This window comes from Nannospalax galili, unplaced genomic scaffold, assembly GCF_000622305.1.
Source record: "Nannospalax galili isolate Female #2095 unplaced genomic scaffold, S.galili_v1.0 scaffold664, whole genome shotgun sequence".
Taxonomy (NCBI): domain Eukaryota; kingdom Metazoa; phylum Chordata; class Mammalia; order Rodentia; family Spalacidae; genus Nannospalax; species Nannospalax galili.
This window is the reverse complement of record NW_008354274.1, coordinates 1,637,792-1,661,357: the sequence shown is the minus strand read 5'-3', so window position 1 is coordinate 1,661,357 and position 23,566 is coordinate 1,637,792. Positions and strand designations below refer to the sequence as shown.

The 23,566-nt window shown below is 45.8% G+C and overlaps 1 protein-coding gene across 3 annotated transcripts in view; it reads left to right on the top strand.

Annotated features, from left to right (window-relative positions):
* Positions 1-23,566, top strand: part of Sdk1 (sidekick cell adhesion molecule 1) — a 1,173,668-nt gene that overhangs the window by 829,623 nt on the left and 320,479 nt on the right. For all 3 annotated transcript variants that reach the window (XM_029555167.1, XM_029555165.1, XM_029555166.1), the window contains 5 exons: positions 3,323-3,517; positions 6,641-6,757; positions 7,989-8,156; positions 10,537-10,639; positions 14,380-14,556. In XM_029555167.1, coding sequence (XP_029411027.1) covers positions 3,323-3,517; positions 6,641-6,757; positions 7,989-8,156; positions 10,537-10,639; positions 14,380-14,556 — 760 coding nt within the window. The remainder of the gene's footprint in view (positions 1-3,322; positions 3,518-6,640; positions 6,758-7,988; positions 8,157-10,536; positions 10,640-14,379; positions 14,557-23,566) is intronic.

The window sequence follows — 23,566 nt, the reverse complement described above, 5'->3', positions numbered from 1 at the left end:
CCCCCGAATTCATCATTGGCTGAGTTCTTCAGGGAGGTTCAATCTTCTGGGTGTCTAAACATTGCCCTCTCCCTAATTCCTGATGAGCCCTAAACACCCTCATACTGAAAATGGACCACAGCAATTTATTTGTTGTACTACCCATTTTGTGAGTATTTCAGTTTTGTAAGAGAGATATTATCTAAATGTACACATTTGAGACCTTGCTTCAGCGTTAAGGAATATGCTCAGAGCCTCAAATATTAAACGAGACACCTCTTAGAAAATCAGCCTGTAGTGCCTGGCATGAAAGAGATGCTCACTAAATATTGGAGTCACCTGACAGTGCAACCAGCGTTCAAACCAGGACACATGTTCCTGCCAGGATATCCATGAGAGCTGATGTCTGGGCCTTAAAACAGACCCTGTGTCCTGGACTGCATCTGTGTCCACATCACCCTTCAGTTCTGAAATGTAAGGCAGGTAGGTGGCTCTCAGTAACCACTGGTGAGGCAGAGTTGCTTCTAGGTAGAAGTCCCTTCCAGTGTTCTGTGTAAGAGTTGCTCATACCTCCAAGGATCTGCATCCTCTGTGACTCTGGTACCCACTCCTGGCCACTTCATTCTCAAAACATGCTGTATTTCTGTTTGTGACCCTGGCTCTGGTAATGCAGGTGCAAAGAAGGGTGAAGGAAAAGCACAAATCTCAAGTGGGGATGTTTCCCTCACTGTGGTGGCCTGGCTCTCTTTCTCACATATACATACCACCTTCTAAAGGACAGCTGTGTGAATGCTGTGCTATAAAATATTTATATTTTAGGAGTAAACAGAATATACCACTACTGCAGAGGATACAATTTTCATTTACAACACTGAATTGCCCCCCAATGGAAACACTCTAGTCTTTCATGCACTAACAATTATTTTTCAGTAATGGATGGTGATAAAACTCCCCCTTTGTCAAGAGGATGCTTTCTTTATGTATAATTTGTGCAGGGTAAACTGTTAAGCACAGACTTGTAAATGTATATTGAACGGGTCTTCCAATGGTGCTCTGCCATTGTATAGTTTGCAGCTTTCTTTTACCTTCCACGATGAATCTCTGGCTGAATGGGAAGTGCAGGTTCTTTATGAGAGCTACATCATGTAATTACCATTATGAGCATTTTACATGAATTGGTTCTACTTTTACCTCGAAATGGATTTTTTTTAATTTCCTGATTTAATGAAAGGTGACAAGAAACACAATTAAGGCAAAGACAGAATCTAAGGATGCTTCATCTTGAAATATTCATGACATTAAACTTTATTTATTAAAATGGACATTGTAGACCGACCTACACAGAACTTGAGTCAGGGATGTAGGTAAGCCTTGCAAAATTATGACAAGATGTGCTTTTTAATTTTTCAATCCATTTTATAATGCCAAGCATAGTGACACATGCCTGTAATCCTAGCACTTGGGAGGCAGAGGCAGGAAGATCAACAGTTTCAAGGCCAACTTGGGCTACATAGATGATATTTCAAAAGGAACAAACAAAAGGTCATTTTAAGGACTGGGGATGTAGCTCAATTGGTAGAGTGATTGCTTTTCCTAAGTTAGGTCCAGGGTTTGATCCCCAGGACTATAAAAATAAATTAGAAACTTCACCAGGCATAGTAGCACACACCTTTAATCCCAGCACTCAGGAGGCAGAGGCAGGTGGACCCTGTGAGTTCAAGGCTAGCCTGGTCTACATAGGGAGCTCCAGGCCACCCAAGGCTTCATAGTGAGATTCTGTCTCAAAATAATTCCTTTTATATTTAGGGAAATTGAGGAACATAGCCATTTGAGCTATAGAACCAAGTATTTCCTTACATGTCCATACCCACTGTATTTCTGGAGTTTGTTATGTTGTATATTATTGTTATGTTCAGTATGGAGTCTCTCGTGCCTACCTAGTCCACCCTTCCTGGGAGGGCATGATCCTCTTGGACTTCAGGAAGGTCAGAGCTGGTCCCCAGGAAGCAGTCTTCCTCTAGCCCTGCAGAGAAACTGCTAGTACAAAAGGCCCAGTGTTCCCTACTCAGGGATGCCCCACAAGTAGGCTGTGTATACTAACTACAGCCATGAAAAAGAACGGCTTTAGTAGTCGCCACGCAGTGCTCAGGCTGCAGATAGTCCCTTCCATGTACACCTCAGGTATTGAGCCCTATGAACCTTGATGTACACTGTGTGTGCCCCACAAGTCCAGCCCTCCTCTTTCCAGTCAGGCCGTCAAGCACAGAACATGAAGTCTCTGGCCTCGGGGGTGCCAGCCCGTTTCTTACAGTGATGCCACCCAAGGGGAAGGAGTGACTAGGAAGGGTACTGGGTGCTGAGCCTGTCTGGCCCTCTGGCCCTTCTAGTATAACTCTCTGTTGTATTCTCAGCTTGCTCAGTTCTCAGGGTATAGGAACAGGGTCTCTGGCAGCCTCTCCCACCCTCACCCTGAATTCACATGTGTTTTATGAGCAAAGCAACTTTTTCCATGTCCACAAGTGCTACCTACTTCAACCAAAGGCATCTCATAGGTTTGTCATCTAAGCAATTTGCTCCTCCAGTACAATGGACCTCCATTGAGGCCAGTGATAGCCAACAGCTCAATGGCTAGGGAGGTGTTAAAAATGGTTCCCAGTTTTGTTATTGGTTGGAGGAATGAGGACAGGCACTGTGCATAGAGCCCTCTTGCCCTGTGTCAACAAAATTCTGGAGAAAAGCAACTAAGGAGAAAAGGTTTGTGGTGGCTCACAGTTTTGAGGGTACAGTCCATTGTGGACCTGGCAGCAGGAATGTGGGGCAGCTGCTCACATTGCAGCCACAGTCAGGAAGCAGAGAGAGATGAATGCTGGTGCTTAGCTCACTTTCTCCTTTTTATTCAGTCCAGGAATGGTACTGCCCACATTCAGGGTGGGTCTTCCCACCTCACTTAACCTAATCTAGAAACTTCCTGATGACCCTGATCCAGCCTTTTGTGCAGAGGCAGAATCAGAGTAACAAAGCCCTTCAACCCCATGCAAATATCATGGCCCCCTACAGTTGAAATCTCTCTTTCTAAATGAACACAAACCCAGGTACCTTTCGGGGAGAATGGGAAGGGATCTGTGGCCTGCACATTCAGGGTTCTTGCTTGGTCTTTCTTCCTTGTGACAGCTACATAGTGTGGGTTTCTTCAGATAAGATGAGGAAAGCTTCCCTAATGGATGAGAAAACGGTAGGAGAATATTTCCATGTTATCCTCTGAAACCGTTTTACCTCAGTCTTCCCATGAAAAGCTCCTGAAATGTAGTGATTTAAATGCCCATTTACCTCCATTCCTACCCAGGGGTTCCTCTTCCCACCCTCCAGTGGTACAAGGATGCTGTCCCCCTCAGCAAGCTCCAGAATCCTAGGTATAGAGTACTTCCCAGTGGAGGCTTGCACATCCAGAAGTTGTGTCCAGAAGACTCCGGAATCTTCCAGTGCTTTGCCAGTAATGAAGGAGGGGAGACCCAGACCCACACCTACCTGGATGTGACCAGTGAGTACTACCCATCAGCCTGGCCAGACCCCAGGTCAGAGCTTCCCACTGCCCATATGGCATAGCATCCTGTCAGCCCCTGAGGTGAGAGGATACAGTCATGTGACTAGGGACCATTCTGGGAAGAGCCATGCCCCAGTCACACCTGTGAGCCTTGTTCTACAGGGCTGAGCTGGAAGAAAAAAAAAAAAACAAAACCCAACAACTTCCTTTTGGGAGAAGTAGAAAACATTATATTTCTTTATATTTCTCTCTACATTCATATTCATTCTCTCTCTCTCTCTCTCTCTCTCTCTCTCTCTCTCTCTCTCTCTCTCTCTCTCTCCTCTCTCTCTCCTGGACAGATTTGGAAGGGCTGTTAAGTGTATAGCTCATGCCTAATCTTTTTCTTTTGATCTTTTCCACCCATTTTTTAATATTCATTCTCTAGTTTTATTGAACAATTATAGTTCTTTTGTGAGTTCCTTTTATTATCCCATTAACAGAAATACCTTGGCACTCTGTCTTTGAAAAATAAAATAAAAGTAAAGGTTTTCATTATATCTGCGGGTTTTCTTTCTAATCTCCCACAGTTGTAACATTGTTCTTCTAAAATGAAGTAGAATTTAGTGATTATGGAATTATACCTTTCATGTTTGCCCTTTCGGAGGCAAAATGCTGATTTTGCAGGTGTGAGCTCCCCTGGGAAGTATGGCCAATGGCCCTCATTGGCTTGTGAAGAGATGGCCAAGTTTCTAAAAATGCGTGCCTGTGTTTTGGTAAACTGGGGATCACTTTCCTCAACCCTTGCCAGGGGAGAGATTTGTCCTCTACTGCAAAGCACAGGAAACAAATACTGCTCTAAGCATTAGAAATGATATTGTTTAAGCCAGTAACTGAGTTTGGATCAATTAGAATTATTTAGTGTTCTGGGCAGGGATTGACCAGGTAGTTTTTTGGGGGTTGTTTTCATTGATTTTTCTTTAAGGGGTCTGGTGGTAGATGGTGTAGGCTTTAAGGAGCATGATCTGTGTCCCAGCCACTTGGCTGTTGCACAGCATGGAGCAGGCATAGACCATTCAGGAGAGAATGAGAGTGGATGTGGTCCTGTGTTAGTTGCACCTTTATTGTTGTGATCAAATATCTAACAGCAGCAAGCTAAGAGAGGAGAGGTTTATTTGGGTTCATGGTAGTAGAGGCTATATCCATCCATCCTGGAAGCTGGGGCAGCTCTGCACAGAGCAGCAGCTGTGGGAAGGTAGAGCTTGCTTACCTCATGGCAGCTCAGAGAGCAGAGACAAGGTGGGGAGCAAGGCCAGACTGCAGCCCTCAAAGCCCTAACTCAGTGACTACCTTGACCAACAAGGCCCCACAACCTCCAAAACAGCCCCACAACCTGGGTACCAAGAGTCCATACACACGAGCCTGTGGGGGACTTTTCCAAGTCAGTTTCCAAGAACTTTATTTACAAAATAAATCATGGCTGGGTTGGGACCCTAGGTGGCAAGTTACTGGAAGGTAAAATGGCTCAGGTGAGAGTCTCCCCTAACTTCTTCCAGCCTGTTTCCACACCTGCTTGCATAGAACCTACGGGCCCACTTTGCAAGGTGCTTAGGAAGGTCCAGTTGGAAATTTCAGTGAGGTTTTCCATTAAGCCAGTTACCACAATGATAATGCTGAATTATCTGTCTTGTAGGTACAGGATTTTCCAAAAACACATTTGTTTTTCGAATCAGACTGCCCTGAATGAAAGGAAAATGTAAGGGAAAAAAATCAGTATTTGGGGGCTGGAGAGATGACCCAGTGGTTAAGAGCACTGACTCCTTTGTAGAGGACCTGGTTGGAATCCCAGCACCCACATGACACCTAACAATCATCCATAACTCTAGTTTCAGGGGGTCCAACACCCTTTTCTGACCTCTGCGGGCACTGCACTACACAGGTGCACTTACATATATACAGGCAATATGCTCATACACATCAGATAAAAATAATAAATAAAATATTTTTTAAATCAGTATTTGATCATCCAATGGCTGGTGAGCACCTGGTTAGACTTTGGGTGCACAGTTATGAGAGAGATGACAAGGCCTCTCTACACTAGGATGGGGTGGGGTGGTATAGAAAACAGAATAGAATCTCAGTGAGACTGGGTGCTATGGAGAACAGGTGAACCACAGAGCAAGAGGCAGGGAGGGTCTCCCAGAGGCAACACTTACACTGAGACCTGGGGCTAAGAAGGGGCCAGTTGTTCAGACTCTTGGAGATGCACCCATCACTGAGTGGGGGTAGCAACAGCAGGTGCCTTGGAGAGACTGAGCTCAGGATGCATTCAGGTGAGGGATGCAGGTGGATGGACCAGTTATTGTCAAAGAACTGAAACAAGAGACAGGCAGGGGATATGCAGGGCCAAGGGCTGAAGGGTGGCGGCGGGGTGGGGGGGCAGTACTGTGTGGGATGATGTCATCCTAGCTTTGAAGGTCACGTGCAGGCCGGAATAGCTCATCCAGTGAGGGAGGAGAAGCTCTGAGACCAGTAACAGTAACCAGACCTGGGACATCGGGGTTCTCGCTTGCTGTGGGGTAAAACTCTCAGCTTAGGGATGAGCTGGCAAGGACTCCTGGTCCCCAACTGGATCCAGTGTGCTTGCTGCCAGAAAAACAACCTGTCTGAGCCCGTTAGCACACATCTATCCTCTTAGTCCTGAGTGTGTGAGGCCATCACATTGTCTGCCTGTCCCCATGAGCAAGAAGTAATTACATCATGGAATGAGAGGATGCCCCTCACAGAGGTCCAACAAAGCTGTTATTTCGGTGTTTAGAGTGGTCCTAGAAATCATGGAAGTGTCATCCTATAAGCTACAGTCTTTCATCTAAAGGACAGAGGCCATTGGTTGGGTTTCTCTGGATAAATGGGCTTCCTGGGCCCCTGCACTTTGCACACAGCATCCGTTTCTCTTTAGATTGTAATCAAAGACAGGTAATTCCTGGGAGATCAATAGTGCAGGGTCAGAGTCACTCTGGAAAGACTTTTGTTTTTCACCACAGCTCCATTCTCTGTGATTGGTCCTATACGACCTGTGCAGATTCTGGAGCAGGTTTGCAGAGGCCTAGCTGACTGCCCACTGTCAACTCCTCCCTACAGATGTCGCTCCTACCTTCACCCAGCGTCCAGTGGACACCACAGTTACTGACGGGATGACTGCTGTCCTGAGATGTGAAGTGTCTGGGGCTCCCAAACCCGCCATCACCTGGAAGAGAGGCAGGTGGCTCTGCAGCAGCACGGCTGGTGTGGAAAATGCTAGAACGTTAGCTAACGTTCCTCTCACTCATTCACTAAGCGAGGATTAAGTACATATTTATAGGTGGCTCTGCAGCAGCACGGCTGGTGTGGAAAATGCTAGAACGTTAGCTACATTTGTTCCTCTCACTCATTCACTAAGCGAGGATTAAGTACATATTTACTGAATGCCACTACCAGGGGGTAGATGCCAGGGTACAGGATGAATAAGACAGGTAACCCCAGGCTTCTGTAAAAGCTGGAGGCTGTGGAGGAGGCTCAGTCAGTAAAGGATTTGTGGTACAACGCGAGGACCTCAGTTCCAGCCCAGCAACTGAGTAAAAAGCTTGTTGTGGTAGCATGTTATATGTAATCCCAGCCCTGGGGAAGCAGAGACAAAACGATCCCTGGGACTTGCAGGCCAGCCAGTCTTGCTGAATTGGCAAGGTCCAGGTGCAGCAAGAGACCCTATCTCAAAAAATGAGTGGAGACTGGGGGTGGTGACATACACCTTTGATCCTAACACTTGGGAAGCAGAGGCAGGCTGATCTCTGAGTTCAAGGGTAGTCTGATCTACATAGCAAGTTCCAGGCCTGTCAGGACTACATACTAAGACCTTGGCACACATGTACACTCATGTGCACTTATATACATGAATATACACACACAATAAGCACACACACAGATAAAAATAAATGACAGGCAGGCAGAGCCACCCTTGCTGAACAGTGTGTGTTTGCTTGGGGGTTATGTGGGGACCATCCTGGCAGTCACATCTGGTCCACAATTCCAGACACCTGCCTAGTAGCTTGTTCATGCTCAGAGGTATGAGTCAGACACTTGGTCAGGCTCTTAGGGACATGGGACCTACAGAACTGCACAAGATGGCTCTTTTATTTTACATCTTTTCTCTTCCTTTCCTGATCCCGAACATTTTCAAAAGTGTTTAAACATAAAGAACCATAGAAGGCAGTCAACGCAAAGATAATCCCATACACAGATCAGAATTTATTTAACCGAATCTCACAATATTGGACACTTAGAGTGCTTGGTGCCTGTGACCCTAAGTAATGCTAAGGAAAGCTTTGGTTACTTTGGAACTCAGAATGTTCACCTTACTCTGCTTTCTGCTTATCTGGACTGCTCCCATCTCTTTCGGTCCTTGAAATGGCTCTGTGGCTCCAACATGCTTCTTTTCGATTCTGCTCTTTAGGGAGCCACATTCTGGCCAGCGGCTCTGTCCGGATTCCCAGGTTCATGTTGCTGGAATCTGGGGGCCTGAGGATAGCCCCTGTCTTCATCCAGGATGCTGGCAACTACACCTGCTATGCAGCCAACACCGAGGCCACCCTGAACGCGTCTGCCTCACTCACCGTGTGGAGTAAGGACCCAAGTCTCTGAGAGCCTTCTGTCAATCACTCTTTAATCAATCACTGCGTCATCTGAGCCCACAGGATGTCAATATGCCTAGGACTTTCTTACCGAGTTAAAAGAGAATGATTATTTTCACAAGTAATTTATAGAAATCCGTTGAGTGATTAAATTTTCAGCTTCTAAAAGAATAATTAGAAGATGCATCCAGAGATTCAATGGAGGTGTTTCAGGAGAGGGAAAAGATTGGCTTTCTAAAATCAGTAGAGATATTATACCCAACTGACTTGAATAACAAAAGTAATTTTTAAATAACTTCATAAGAAAATTGAATCAGGATTTGAAATCCTAAAGAAAGTACTTTGGGAACTGAGGAGACAGCTCAGTCAGTAAAGTCCTTGGCATGCAGACATGATGACCTGAGTTCAAACCCCAGCACCCATGTAAAGAACAGGTACATACCAATAATCCAGGTGCTAGAAAAATAAAGACAGGAGGATCCTTGGGGCTCACTGGCCAGCCAGCCTAGTCTAATCAGTGAGCTTCATGTACACTCAGTGTTGACTACTGGCCTCCACATGCATACATACACACATGCACATAAACACACACATGATAAGGAGCTTGTGCACATGCAGGTATTTTTTCTACACTCCTACATTAATAGGACTGCTTCTTGGTTAGACACAAACAGGTAGAAAATCCCTGTCCCCCCAGCTTTGCCATCCTTATTTTAGGTTACTGGTTCTTGAAATACAGAAAGGGTTTTTTTCTATCAGGACCTGAATATAACATGCTGCCCCTTCACATCCTGAAGTGCCGCAGTACTTTTCCCTCCCATCTATACCCAAATGCACATCACTAAAAGTTCATCATTCAAAAAAGCAAAACCCAGTTATTACTAATAAGCTTCATAAGGGTCACTGATATCTTGCCTCAGTGATCTAGAAAGATGTAGTTCTTAAAGAAAAATGCCCGTGCTTCACCTCACTTTTGTTTGGCATTTTCTCTTGCACCATTGCTATCCACTTTGGTAAATGACTTTTTTGTTACAGAGGTTTTTAAAAAATGATTTACTTTAATTGTGTATATATGTGTATGTGTTGTGTGTGGGTATATGCACATGTGGGTGCAGTGCTCATGAAGGCTAGAAGAGAGTGTTGGATTATTTGGAGCTGGAGTTATAGCACCTGACATGGGCGCTAAGAATTGAATTCTGGTCTTCTGCAAAAGCAATACTTTCCTTTAATCGCGGAGCCATCTCTCTAGCTTTAAATGACCCTTTAAAAATGTATCAGGTATTCCCAAAACATCAAGAGTTTTAAAGAAATGAATTTAAATCCCTATAATATTAGCAAATATTTAAAAAGAGGCTTTGTTCTGATTGGTGGTTGGAGTCAACCACCTCTGACTCATGGGGAAAATCTTAGCCTTGTATCCACAAGCTTATGCAAAAACTGAGGTCGGAGTCTGTATATATCACTCTCCAGAAAGTTCCAAGTATCTGCTAAGAAGTAGTTAAAACAACCGTGCCGGGTTGAGCAGTACAGAGTTCTCAGCGTCACTCTGTCCACCTATTTACAACACTAACACACCCTTTCACAGAGATCATAAGACTCAGAAACCTTTCATGATACACAGCTGGCAAGATGCCATGCTGGGCCTTGAGCTCAGCCCAGGCCTTCCAAGTTCCAGCTCAGTGCATACTGCCAGAGTGGCATCCCCTGAGAGGTGTGTGTGACACAGGGACAGCATAGTACAGGCTGTCTAGGGGAGGAGTGGGGATGCCTCACGCCACAAGCCACAAGCAATTGCAATGGCACCAGTTGATTCTAGGATCCCAAGATGTGGGCAGGAAGATCAGAAGCCCAAGACCACAGCTTGGGTTCTAGAGCCCCCAGCTCTGCACATCATAGATCAGGGAAGGCAGGCAGATAGATCCCTGGTGCTCGCTGGCCAGCAAGCCCAGACTCCTTGGTGAGTTCCAGGCCAGTAAGAGAAAATGTCTCAGAAAAGAAGATAAATGGCCAGGGAATAGCCCCTGAGGTTAACCTCTGGCCTTCACACATACATGCACATACAAATACACACACAATAATCTATATTTTCACCTTCAGTACAAGAAGACTCTGTAAGCATTTGCACATAGCCTCTGCCCTCTCTTCTAGGGAGTTTGGAAACCCGGGATGACTTAGAAGAGGATGGATTAAGTGAGTTGGCTGCCACACAGAAAAGCTTGTCCCTTCCCTGTGAGCATGGCTGAGCTTCCATTTACACTCATTTTGCCAAGATAAGAGAGGCTTTGATGTCAGCTGACCAATTCATTACCCCTGAGGGCACAGACCCTCACACTGGCGATTTCTTCTGAGCTGTGACTTGTGTCGTTTCAGATCGAACTTCCATCGTTCACCCTCCAGAGGACCGTGTGGTGATTAAGGGAACCACAGCCACCCTGCACTGCAGAGCCACCCACGACCCACGGATTTCCCTCCGGTAGCTCTTGCTGTTCACATATTGGGACTTGTTAAGATTCCTCGTGTTAATGAAGGGAAAGTTGAGATGAGAAGAGAGAATTTGAGGGTCTTTGATTTTAGCAGTGGATGCCTGATGACCGCATCTCCCAGTGGCAGGCTCCATCATTAATCATACAAATCCCATCTTCCCTTTCCAGCCTTATGTATTATTTACAGTGGGCTATGCTCCATTCCACAGCTTCAATACAGCTTTTCATGATTTCTCTGCCAAGGTTAATACACTGTCTATAAAATGTACTTGTCAGGGGCTGATACCTAATGAGACAGAAAAATCGGGACTGATGGAGTAGGATTTCAGCAGTGTTGACTTGGGAGCACTGCAATGCTCTAGAGGGGTTTTCTCTCCTGCAAGGATGGGTCTGCTGTGTAGCAGGGAATGGGGAGAAGAAAGCATGTGGGTGTCCAGGGAAGTAAGAGAGAAACACTGGCAGAGGAGGCGGCAGTGTGGACTGGACAGTCTCTAACTCCAAATGGAACATGCTCTCTCAGTTTGAATTCAGATTAGAAGTTGAAGATAAAAATTTTGACATTTGGGGGACTGGAGAGATGACTCAGCAGTTAAGAGCACTGGCTGCTCTTGCAGAGGACCCACAGAGTGACTAGCAACTGTCTTTAGCTCTAGTTCCAGTGGATCCAACACTCTCTTCTCACCCGTGAAGGCATTGCACACACATGGTACAGTTACATACATGCAGGCAAAACACTCATAAATAAAAATAAATAAATCAAAAAATTTTTTTAATTGTGATACTCAGGTGGTGGTGAGCTCAATTGGTAGAGTGCTCGCCTAGCATGGATGAAACCTTGGGTTCCACCCCCAGCACCACATAAACCAAGTGTGGAAATGCATGCCTGTAATACCAGGACTCCAGTGGTAGAGGCCAGCCTTGATAAAAAAAAAAAAAAAAAAAAAAAAAAAAAAAAAAAAAAAAAAAAAAGGTGTATGATTTTCATCCCAGCAGTTGGATCTCTGTGAGTTCAAGGCCAGCCTGCTGGTCTACATAGCAAGTTCTAGGCCATACAAGGCTACATAGTAAGACCATGTCTCAAAAACAAAAACACAAAAAAGACCAAAAAAAAAGAGCTTGACTGCAGACAGGTGACCCTCAGCAATGAGCTTTGTCTCAAAGAGCAGCAAACTGCAGCCTAATTATTATTTTTCAGACTCAACCTTGACAGTAAATCAAGGTGTCCATGTGTGGGAGAGCCTGTGTTGGGGAGGGAAAAAGAAAAAAAAATAGTATTGTCTTCCTGGCCTTTACTCTAAAGGCCAGCACTTAGCCAAAGCAATGGAATCCGAATCAGAGTTCACTAGGAACAGAAGGCATGACTATTAGCACACACACTTCTGGACAGGTGTTTGGCAAACCATCCTTTTCCACATCCCTACCTGGCTCTCTAGAGTCTCCAAGGCTGGAAAAAAGTGTAGGTTTAGTTACAAGTACAGCAAACAATGCAAAAACCAAAGGAACAGACAGGAAGTAGCAAGCTAAAGATCAGACGGGTAATCCTGGTGTGTTAGTCACTTTTCTGTTGCTGTGATAGAAACACTGACCAAAACAACTTATAAAAGGGAGAGTTTATTTGAGCTTACGGTTCCAGTGGAATTACAGTCCATCATGGCAGGGAGGCACGGTTGCAGAAGTGGCCGGAGAAGTGGAAGCTAAGCTGTACATCTTCCAGCAGGCACAGGAAAGCAAGAGAGAAACTGGAGATCTGGCAAGGATCTAAGCCCACCCCAGTGACGTGCTTCCTCCAGCATAGCCACACCTTCTAAGACCTCCCAAAACAGTGCCACCATCTGGGGACGAAATGTCCAAACACTTGGGGACTATGGGGACATTTTCATTCAAACCACCACACCTGGGGGCATTCCTAGAAATCCCTCTAAATTTGTTGTAAAGGCGTTAGGGTATGATTTGCAAGAATGAACAATGAGCCTGGATTCCTGGTACTCTGAGAGCTTAGAATTTGAATCTTGGTGGTTCCCTTGCAGTGCTTGCCATGTGGGAGACCCCCCCCCCCCCACCTCTTGAGAAGGACTCAGCTAATCCCCCTTTGTCCAGGGCTCCAGACAGGACTGTCTACTCATTCTCTTCTGGTGGAATCTGCCCTGTTGTGTCCTATGTTGCAGGGCAATCTCTCATGTCTTGTTCACAAATGTTTGTGCTCTGTGGATAGGAAGGATGGAAGGAGCCCTGTACATTTGAAAATATGACCAAATTATTCTGACAAAGAATAACTAAAATGGGGCTCAGCAGGTATTGCTTGCCACCAAGCCTGATGACCAAGTCCCCAAGACCCATATGGTGGAGAGAACCAACTCCCTTAAGTTGTCTTCAGACCTTCGCATTTGTTCTGTACTGCATGTATGTGGACACACACACACACACACACACACACACATTTTCAGCTCATCTAGAAGCTCATCTAGTGCTCCTACCTGGGGACAGTTAGGAATGGACAGATTCTTAATGGAGTCTATATTGGAAAAGAAAAATGTGCTAAAATGGCCATAAAGATTAAATGAGGAAGAAGGGCTGCATTAGAGACCACTTGCCGGGATGGTGGGACTTTAGCAGGATCATTATGACACATGGTGAACTTGCTTCAGGAAGCTGGAGATTCTTCCCTTGGGGTTTTAAGCAAGTGTTCCTGAGGCAGGAGAGCTGGATTCAGTTTAGCTGGTGACAGACATGCAGCCGATCCTAGAGTCCCTGTCTCTGAGATACAAGCTCAGCCAGATGTTCAGCCCTGTTCCGGGCTTTTTGTTTCTTTGCTGTATGTATGTATATGTGTATGTATGTGGGGGTGTGCAGGTGCACATGTGTGCACATATTTTTGGAGGCCAGAGAGTATCCGTTAACTTAGGGTGTCATTCCTCAGGTACTACCCACCTTGTTTTGGTGGGGTTTTTGCATATGTCTGTGTGTGTAGTCTGTGTGTATGCATGTTTCTAGTGTGTATATGTGGCTAGGTGTGCAGGTGCACATTCATGTGAAGGCCTGAAGTTGATGTCCATGTCTTTGATAGTTCTCTATTTTATTTACTGAGGCAGGGTCTCTTGCTAAACACAGCTTGTAGATTCAGTTTGTCTAGCAACTAGCTTGCCACTGGGATCTCATCTCTGCCTCTTGAGTGTTGGGGTTACAGGTGGGCTTTCACGCCCACCCAGCTTTTATGTGGGTGCTGGAGATCTGAACTCCAGTCTTAACACTTGCACAGCAAGTGCTTTATCTGCTGAACCATCTCCCAAGCCCCTCTACCTTGTTTCTTGAGACAGGGTCTCTCATTTAGCTGGGAGCTCACCAATTAGGCTAAACTGGCTGGCCCCAGGGATCCACTCATCTTTGCTTCCCTAGCACTGAGATTACAACCACATGCCACTGCCCCCAGTTATTTTACATGAGTTCTGGGGATCAAACTCAGATCCTTATGCATACTTTACCCACTGAACCATCTCCCCAGCCCTCACTGTCCCATTTTAGTAGCTTCAGCATCCATCTGCTTTTGTATATTGATCAAGATATCTGCTTGCTTTGCTTTCTTTTTTTCCACATACCATAAAACTCACTCTTTTCAAGGATGTAGCTCAATGATTTTTTTACCCTATTTCCAGCCACCAGCTGCTTGCTCTTGACAGTCAGGGACCTCCTGTTCTTTAGGCTTGTGACTGAACATTCTTTGCTTGGCCCACAGCTACGTCTGGAAGAAGGACAACATGGTTATCACACCATCTGGCAGCTCGAGAATCGTGGTGGAGAAGGATGGGTCCCTTCTCATCAGTCAGACGTGGTCAGGGGACATTGGGGACTACACTTGTGAAATTATATCTGAGGGAGGAAATGACTCCAGAACAGCACGGTTGGAAGTGATGTGAGTACCCAGCATCCATCTGTTCACTGCACTGCTCCTCAGTCAGCACCTTCCAAATGGCCACACTTACTGCGTGACCCCCTCAGCATATCCCTAGCCATTAACAAGAGGCCAGCACATCCTGCTATACAGCTGCATATGATAGCAACATCTTTTCTTTTTTTTATTCCCCTGTGTGTGCACACATGTTCATGTGTACTCCTGTTCCTGTGGGGTGTGCATGTTACACATGTGTGGGTATGGAGGTCAACTTTGGATACTGCTCCCCAGGAACTGTCCACCTTGGAGTTTATTTTGCTTTTTTGTTTTTTTGATCTTTGTTTTCTGTTTTTTTTGAGACAGGGGCTCTCACTTTTACGTGGAACTTGCTGATATGGCTAGTCTGGCTAGCCAGAGAGCCCCAAAGCTCCACCTGCCTCAGCCTCCCCAATGGTGGGATTGTAAGTGCATGCCACCATGTGCAGCTTTTTTACCTGGGTCCTGGGGGACAAACTCAGGTCCTTATTCTTACACAGCAAGCACTTTACCAACTGAGCCAGGGCCCCTGCTCCTCTTTTTCCTCCTCTTTCTCTACCTCCTCTCTCTCATCCTCTCCCTCCTCCTCCTCCTCTTCCTAATCCTCTTCCTTCTCCTCCTTTTCTTTCTCCTCCTTTCCCCCTCCTCTTCCTAATCATCCTCCCCTCCTCCTCTCCCTCCTCCTCCTTTTCTGTGACTTCAAAGTGAAACATTTTGTTAGTGCTGATGGTTTGATCATAGATCACTGTCCCATGGATCCTTTACATTTCCTATATAAATACCCTATCCTAACAGGATGCTTACTGCACTGCCCTTAAGAAACAATGAGTTGCACTTGGAACGCAAAAGCAGGCGGATCTCTGTGACCAGGCCGGCCTGGTCTACATAGTGAGTTCCAGGACAGCTGGGGTTACAGGGAGACCCGGTCTCAAAAAGACCTAAATAAATAAATAAGAAAGAAAGAAAGAAAGAAAGAAAGAAAGAAAGAAAGAAAGAAAGAAAGAAAGAAAGGAAAGGAAGGAAGAAAGAAAGAAAGAAAGAAAGAAAGAAAGAAAGAAAGAAAGAAAGAAAGAAAGAAAGAAAGAAAGAAAGAAAGAAAGAAAGAAAGAAAGAAAGAAAGAAAGAAAGAAAGAAAGAAAGAAAGAAAGAAAGGAAAGAAAGGAAAGAAAGAAAGAAAGAAAGAAAGAAAGGAAGGAAGGAAGGAAAGAAAGAAAGAAAGAAAGAAAGAAAGAAAGAAAGAAAGAAAGAAAGAAAGAAAGAATGAATGAGTTCTGTGGGACTGCCCATCAGCACTTCTGAGTAGAAGAAATGTCCGGGTCAGCCCATCCAGCAGGACTCCAGCCCTGGCAGCCTACTTAAATACTTCGAGCTTAAGTCAGTCCCAGCTGCTGCTCCATGGGGAAAGAGTTTCCATTAAGTCTTTTTACAGCCCTGAAAATAGCAAGCAGCTGCCCACTGCTTCCAGTCTAGACCCCCCAGGAGGTCCCGGGGCTCAGGTGGGAGCCATTGCTCTCCTCTGTGCCTTCTCTTTCCTCAGCTTCCTCTCTGCTCTGGAGCAGGCAGCTGAAAGGCCTGCTGACAACGGTCACATTTCCAACATGCACTTACTTGCTTTTTAAAATCGTCCCTGAGCACAGGAGCACAAAAATACAGCCAGCAAAGAATCGAAACAGCAGTTGCCAGGCAGCAGGGGTGCCCACCTGCCTACCATCCCTGCCAGTACCATGCACGCTGGGCCATCAGAAGGCAATTTTGAGGGGCTTTTCTTGTGGGTTCTGCCCACCTTGATCCAAGAAGGATTTTGTACATGGAAGTCATCTCCTAAAAATAGCACCAGAACACTTTGCATCCAACATGTCTCATTTGTCTCTGAGTCCCCAGGCACCTGCTGAAGGGATTAAGAATGAAGACAGCACTCACAGGGAGTCACAGGAAGGCTCTCTCCTTGTGTCCCATGCACTCAAGAATGAGAACCAAGATTTCCTCAGAATTGGGTGGGTGGGGGGGATTAAACGGTTAATGAAGGGCTGGAGTGACAGCTTGGTGGTTAAGAGTACATACTGCTCTTACAGAGGGACCCACATTCAGTTCCTAGCACATGCTAGGTGCTCACCTGATGTGCTCATGGCTAGCTAGGGTGACCAGTATATAAAGAGGACAAAGGGAGCCAGGTAGCTCAGTGGGTGAAGGTAACCCACAATCGCCTATAATTCTAACTCCGGGGGATCTGATGCCCTCTTCTGGCCTCTGCAGGCACCTGCACACATGTGGCACACATACACACACAGACACATGCACATAAATAAAAATATAAAAGGGGCTGGGGAGATGGCTCAGTGGATAAAACATTTATCATGCAAGCATAATAACCTGAGTTAGGATCCACAGCACCCACATATTAAAAACAGGCATCTCTGAGGGGCACATACCTTTGATCCGAGCCCTGTGGAGGCAGAGGTGGACAGATCTCTGTGAGACTGAGGCCAGTCTGGTCTACATAGTAAATACTAAACCAACTATGGCTACAGGGAATCCCTGTTTCAAAAAGACAAAAAAAAAGAAAGGAAAGGAAAGGAAAGGAGGAAGGAAGGGAGGGAGGGAGGAAGGAGGAAGGGAGGAAGAAGGAAGGGAGGGAGGGAGGGAAGGAGAAAGGGAGGGAGAGAGGGACAAAGGGAGGGAGGAAGGAGGAAGGGAGGAGGGAGGGAGGAAGGAAGGAAGGAAGGTATTTTTGTAATCCTAAAACCGAGGAGGTGGAGGCAGGGAGGATCTCTGGGGCTCACTGGCCAGGTAGTCTAGCTGAATTGGTGAGGCCCAGGTTCAGGGAGAGACCCTATTTCAAAAAATAAGGTGGAGAATGAATAAGGAAAACAAAACCCCATGCGGAGTTCTGACCTCCTTAAGCACACACGTGTACACACTACACAAAGCTACTGGTGCATAACAGCCAGTCCAGAAAGTTCTACTGCATGTTTAAGGCCTGAAACAATCCCATCCTGCTTTCCATCTGCCCCTGTCCAGGATGACCCCTGTTCTCTTTATTACTTTATTTATTTGTGCATATATGTGTGGGTGTATGTGTGCCAAGATATGCATGTGGAAGTCAGAGCACAACTTGTGGGAAGTCATTTCTTTCTTTCCATTGTGTGGGTCCTGGGGATCAGACTCAGGTCGTCAGGCTTTGTGGCAAGTACCTTCATCCACTGAGCCATATGGCCAGCCCTTTGTCCTCTTTATACATTGGTCACATATGGGGAACAATGGTCACCCTAGCTAGCCATGAAGCAGCTGGGTCCCAGAGTAGACCTTGGGACCAGATTTGGCTTTGGGCAGCCAGGGTCACCCCTGTCATCAGCATTAGAACCGTTGTCCCTGGGCTCTCTCTGGTCTGCCCTACCCTTGACCCCTGTCCAGCATGCCTCAACCACCACTGTCTCCACGATGTGGCTTTTGTCTTCTATTGGTGTCACCTGAGAGCTTCTGCATATACACCCTTTAGCTTTAGGCCCAGGATGGCCTCCTGCTGCTCAGTCACAGGTGCCTCCTAACTGTCCCTAGCACCTGGCCCATACTCCCTCATAGTGTCAATCACACAGGGAAAGACAAGCCTACTGTCTCAAGCCCTCTCCTCCCAGAGGCCCCTCAGCACCTCAGCAGTGCCTGTTTACATTCTAGGTATCTGGCATACAACAGATGCTCAATAAGTGCATACTAGCTGGTTGCTGGCTAAAGGTATGCACAAATAGATCAGTAAGTGTATGTTTCATCCTGTTGTCTGCCTCCTGATTCTTCACTTGCCTTCAGAGTACATGTGTCTCAGCTTCCCCCCGGACTAAGTACACTGCTCTATCAGAAGCCCAGCTCCACTGGCCCCCTCAGGTCAGGGATTTTTTTTTTTTAATTATCTTGATGATGTTGAAGAACACAGTCAGTGAATTCATATAATCCTCCATGCTGTTTTCATTTTGTAAACTACCTTTGAGAAGTCTTAGATCATCCAGCGTGGGTATCAAATAAATAAGTCTTAGCAGTTCATAAAGACTCTGTCAGCACAAGCCAAATTGCATACTTCCAATATAAACGTCCTTTTTATTCTGCACCATTTTCACGTTCTCCTGATTTACATATCTTCCCTACTATTTGCTTATTTGATTTCCTCTAAGTAAAATACATTTTTCAGCAAATGTTACCATATGTATAAAATAATAGGCTTTCTGCAGTGGTGAAACATCGCATCTCTAAAGATAGAAATATTTGCAGATCTGTGATTCAAACCAATTTGGGTGGCATGGATTGTAGGACTGATTTGGAAGGCTGCTGGCCCTTGGGAGTTGCTGGCATAATAAACACTGTGCTCTTCCAATTCTGAAAGAATGGGCAGAGTAACACGTCTTTAGATCCAAAAGGGTCTCAGAGCTGGGGAGATGGCTCAGCCAGTAAAGTGCTTTCCAGGCAATCATGAAGGCCTGTGTGTAGATCCTCAGCACCAGACATGGCAGCATGCACCTGCAACCTCAGAGCTGGGGGGTTGGAGTGGGGGAGACAGGATGATCCCTAGAGCTTGTTGGTCAGTCAGTCTAGCTGAATCAACAAGTTCCAGGTTCACTTAGAGACCCTGTCTTGACAGTAAGATGGTAGGGGCCAGTGAGATGGTTTAGCAGGGAAAGGCTCTTGCCTCACAAGCCTAGTGACCCGAGTTCAATCTCCAGACCTCAGGTCATGATAGAAGAGAGAATCTACTTAATAAAAGTTGTCGAGGCTGGAGAGATGGCTCAGTAGTTAAGAGCACTGACTGCTCTTGCAGAGGACCCGGGTTCGATTCCCAGCACCCACATGGCAACTATAAACTGTCCTTAACTCCAGTTCCAGGGGAATCCGAAGCCCTCTTCTGACCTCCATGGTGTTGCATGACCTGGGTGCATTCACATACATGCAGGCAATGCACTCATACACATAGACCTGGGTTCAAATCCCAGTACCCACATGGCAGCTAACAACTGTCTAACTCCAGTTCCAGGGGATTCCACAGTCTCTTCTGTCCTCTGTGGGCATTGCACGACATGGGTGCACTTACCTACATGCAGGCAATACATACACATAAAATAAAAATAATAAATAAAATATTTAAAAATAAATAAAAATCGCCTTCTGGCGCACACACACACACACACACACACACACACACACACACACAAGGGACCTGTGGTAATAATGAAAATGACAACACTTCATGAATATGAGGCATTACATGCTTCTCAGAGAACTTTCTAGTAAAGCTCGCCAACATTTCCATGATTTACTCAGATGGTAAATAAATAAAGGAATGAACAAGAAAACAAATTTCATATTGCGAAGCGACTGAGAGGTACTTATGGCTGAGCAGTGCCCTTCAAAAGCCTGAGAGCCTGTCTCTCCCTTCCTCTCCACTTCAGTTAAAAGCCACTTGGTTAAATATAGGAATTAGGGCAGGGGCGATGGCTCAGTCAGTAAAGTGTCTGCCTTGCAAGCAGAGGACCTGAATTTAATCCCCAGAGTCCATGTAAAAAAATCCATCATGGTGGTACATGTAGTGCTGGGGAGGTGGAGGCAGGATCCCTGAAGCTCACTGGCCACCCAGTCTTGCCTAATTGGTGAACTCCAGGCCAGTGAGAGACCGTCTTACAAGAAAAACATGAAGAGCTCCTGAAGAGCAGCACCTGAGATTGACCTCCTCCACACACATGCATACACATACATGCCAATAAGCACATACATACAAAGGATGGAGTGATGACTCAGAGGTTAAGAGTGCTTAATGCCCTTGCAGAGGACCCAAGTTCAGTTCTCAACACCCACATTGGGTGGCTTGCAACTACCTGTAACTCCAGCTCCAGGGGATCTGAAGCTTCTGGCCTCTGAAGGATACCTGCACACACATGCACATATATACACTCACAGTCACACATACATACACATAAAATAAAAATAAAATAAAAAAGAAGTGAGCTTTTAGAAAATGGGCCATTGGGCACTATGTTACCACTCACGCTTGTCCCTACCCCACAGCAACTCCAGCGTGATCATTTCAACACAGAACTTGATCTCTGGTTGAACCTTGCTGACCAAGTGATACCTCACACCCATGACATTGGCCACAGAGCTGCTGGCTACAGTGGAGCCCCTGTGAGTGAGGCTGACCAGGAGTCTTTACCATCTTACTTGTTGCAGGTTCTATGTGCAGAGAGATGAGAGAGTAAGGTGTCTCCTTCCTTCGGGAGGTGGTTTATTGTGCTAGCACCTGGCTCCCTGGGTTTATACCCTAAAGAGGAGTCTCAATCAAAGAAAGACCCAGCCTTTTTACTCTCTGTTATTTCCTCTTTACAGCTCAGTTTCTTCATCCCCCATATACAGTAGCACACTGTATTACTTACTTTTGTGCTGCTGTCGTAAAGCACCATGACCATGGCAACTGATAGAAGAAAGAACATATTTTGCTTATGATTCCGGGAGATAAGAGTCATTGTGGAGGGAAGGTATGGCAGGAGGTCGCCAGAGCAGAAAGCCGATCGCTTACATCTTCAAGCACACTCAGGAAGCAGAGAGAGCACGCTGGAAGTGGGGCAGTGCTATGAATTCTCAAAGCCCACCCCCAGTGACATGCTTCCTCCAACAAAGCCATACATCCTAAACCTCCAGAACAGCACTGCCAACTGGGACCAATTGTTCAAAGCTTGGAGTCTATGGGGGACATTTTTCATTCAATCCACAATACACACATATTCTGATTGGGTGCTGCAGGCTACAGGGTCACGATAGGCAGACCTATATAAGCGCCTCAGGCTCGGACCATGCAGCACTCCCCTCTCCTGTGTCCTGGGAGGGTCCCTGCCACACATTAACAGCAGGAATCGGGAGGTTGCTCTACTCCTGTACTTGGATTTGTTCAGTTCACAGACTGGGCGTGATGACACCAACTTCACTGGACTGTTGTTGGGGTGGAATGACCCAGTGATTCTACAGTCCTGCATGGGGCCCAGTGGAAGATGGACATTTGAGAACTTACAGCTCCTCCTGTTCCGTCTCCACCTGAGAAAGAGCAATATTGCTCCTTGCATCATGGGTTTCTTTGCCTTGAAGCAAGGTGCTTCCTTCCCTGAGAGCCCATGTTACTTATGACCTGGTCCTTATGGTCACCTGGCATCCTAGAAATGACTCCTGTTGCTGAGCTCCTTGTCTGCCACAGCCAGACATGTAGTAGATGCCCAATATATATGTGAGCTAAGTCTTAGTACACTTGCTAAGAGGAACAGGAGGGTTTGTTTTGCACCACCCAGGACACCTAATTTATTTGTGCTCCAATTTAATGCTTCTCTAAAATTTCAGAGGATTCTGTGACATGTCCTGTGGGATAGAAACAGAGATCATCATTAAACATTGTCAGTTTAAGGGATGGAAATATAACTCAGTTTTTAGAGTTTTTGCCTAGCATGCATCTCCCTGGGTTCCATCCCCAAAATAGCATAAATCCAGATTTGGTGGCACAGGCCTGTAATCCCAGCTCTAAGAAGATGGGAACCAGAGGATTGAAAGTCTAAGGCTTGTTGGAGCTCAATTGGTAGAGTGCCTACCTATTACATAAAGGCCTGAGTTCAATTTCCAGCACTGCATATAACTAGATGTGGTGGTACATTCCTGTAATCCCAATATTTGGGATGTAGAGATGGGAGAATGTGAAGTTGAAGGTCATGACCTTCAGTTACACAGTAATTTCAAGACCAGCCCGAGATTAGACCCTGTCTGAGAAAACAGTGCAGGGATAAAGATAACGCTTAGAGGTTAAGAGCACCAGCTGTTCTTGCATAGGACCTGGGTTCAGCTCCCAGAACCCACATGGCAGCTAACAACCATCTGTAACTCTAGTTCCTGAAATTCCCTGAATTTTCAGGATCTGAAATTCTCTTCTGGCCTCTGCGGGCATTGCTTGACATGGGTGCACTTACATATGTGCAGGCAATACACTCATACACATAAAATAAAAATAATAAAATATCTTTTAAAAAGTAGGGGAAGCTGAGGATATGATTCAGTGGATGAAATATTTACTGTACAAGTGTGAGAATTTGAGTTCTGGTTCCCAGCACCAACATAAAACCTGGGTGTGTGTGGTGGGCCACTTGCTGTTCTAGTACTTGGAAGATTGAGGCAGGAGATTCCCCAGAATAGGCTGCCTAACTAGACTAGCTGAATCAGCGTGCTCTGGGTTCGACTGAGAGATCTTGTGTCAACGAATAAAGTGGAGAGTGATCCAGGAAGACACCTGAAGTCAACCTCAAGCTTCCACATTCACATGCACAGAGATATTCATACTCGCATGTGAACATACATACACACCTGAGGGAAAAAAAAGTTATCCTTGACTGCATAGAGTTCAAAGCCAGCCTGGGCTACCTGAGACCCTGTCCCAAAATACAAAAACACTGTCACCCTGAGCCTTAATCCTGTCTTTCCTCCTAGTTTACGGGTGCCATAATGACGCAATCTCAGTCCTGGAATGACCCCATGTCCCCCAAAGCATCTTGCCCTATTGAGCATGCCAGAAAGACCAGTTACCTAAGGCTTTATGGATTGATTAATTGTTCAATCATTTAAAGACCCAATTAGCATCCTCCTTGCTCCTCCTGAAACCAGAGACTAATTCTTCAGAGCCTGGAGTCCAGAGAAAACCTAATTTACTGAACCCTTGGAAGACTCAGAGCCTGCAGCAGCAGGAGAGGTTTCTTTCAATAAAACTGCTTCTGACAAAGACATAATAAGGAGCCAACAATTTAACATCATCCTCCAAAGTTATCAGGCCCCATCGTCTTCCTCCTCAGAGCAAAGTGGAAGAAGATGGGTTTGACCAAGCCGTCATTTGCGCATCAAAGGATCAAAGCTCTTTTGATGGAGAAAGGCTGACCTGGTCCTTTTTTAAAGGAGCAATTCCCCCTCAGCCACAATTTTACCAATTGTTCAAAACTGT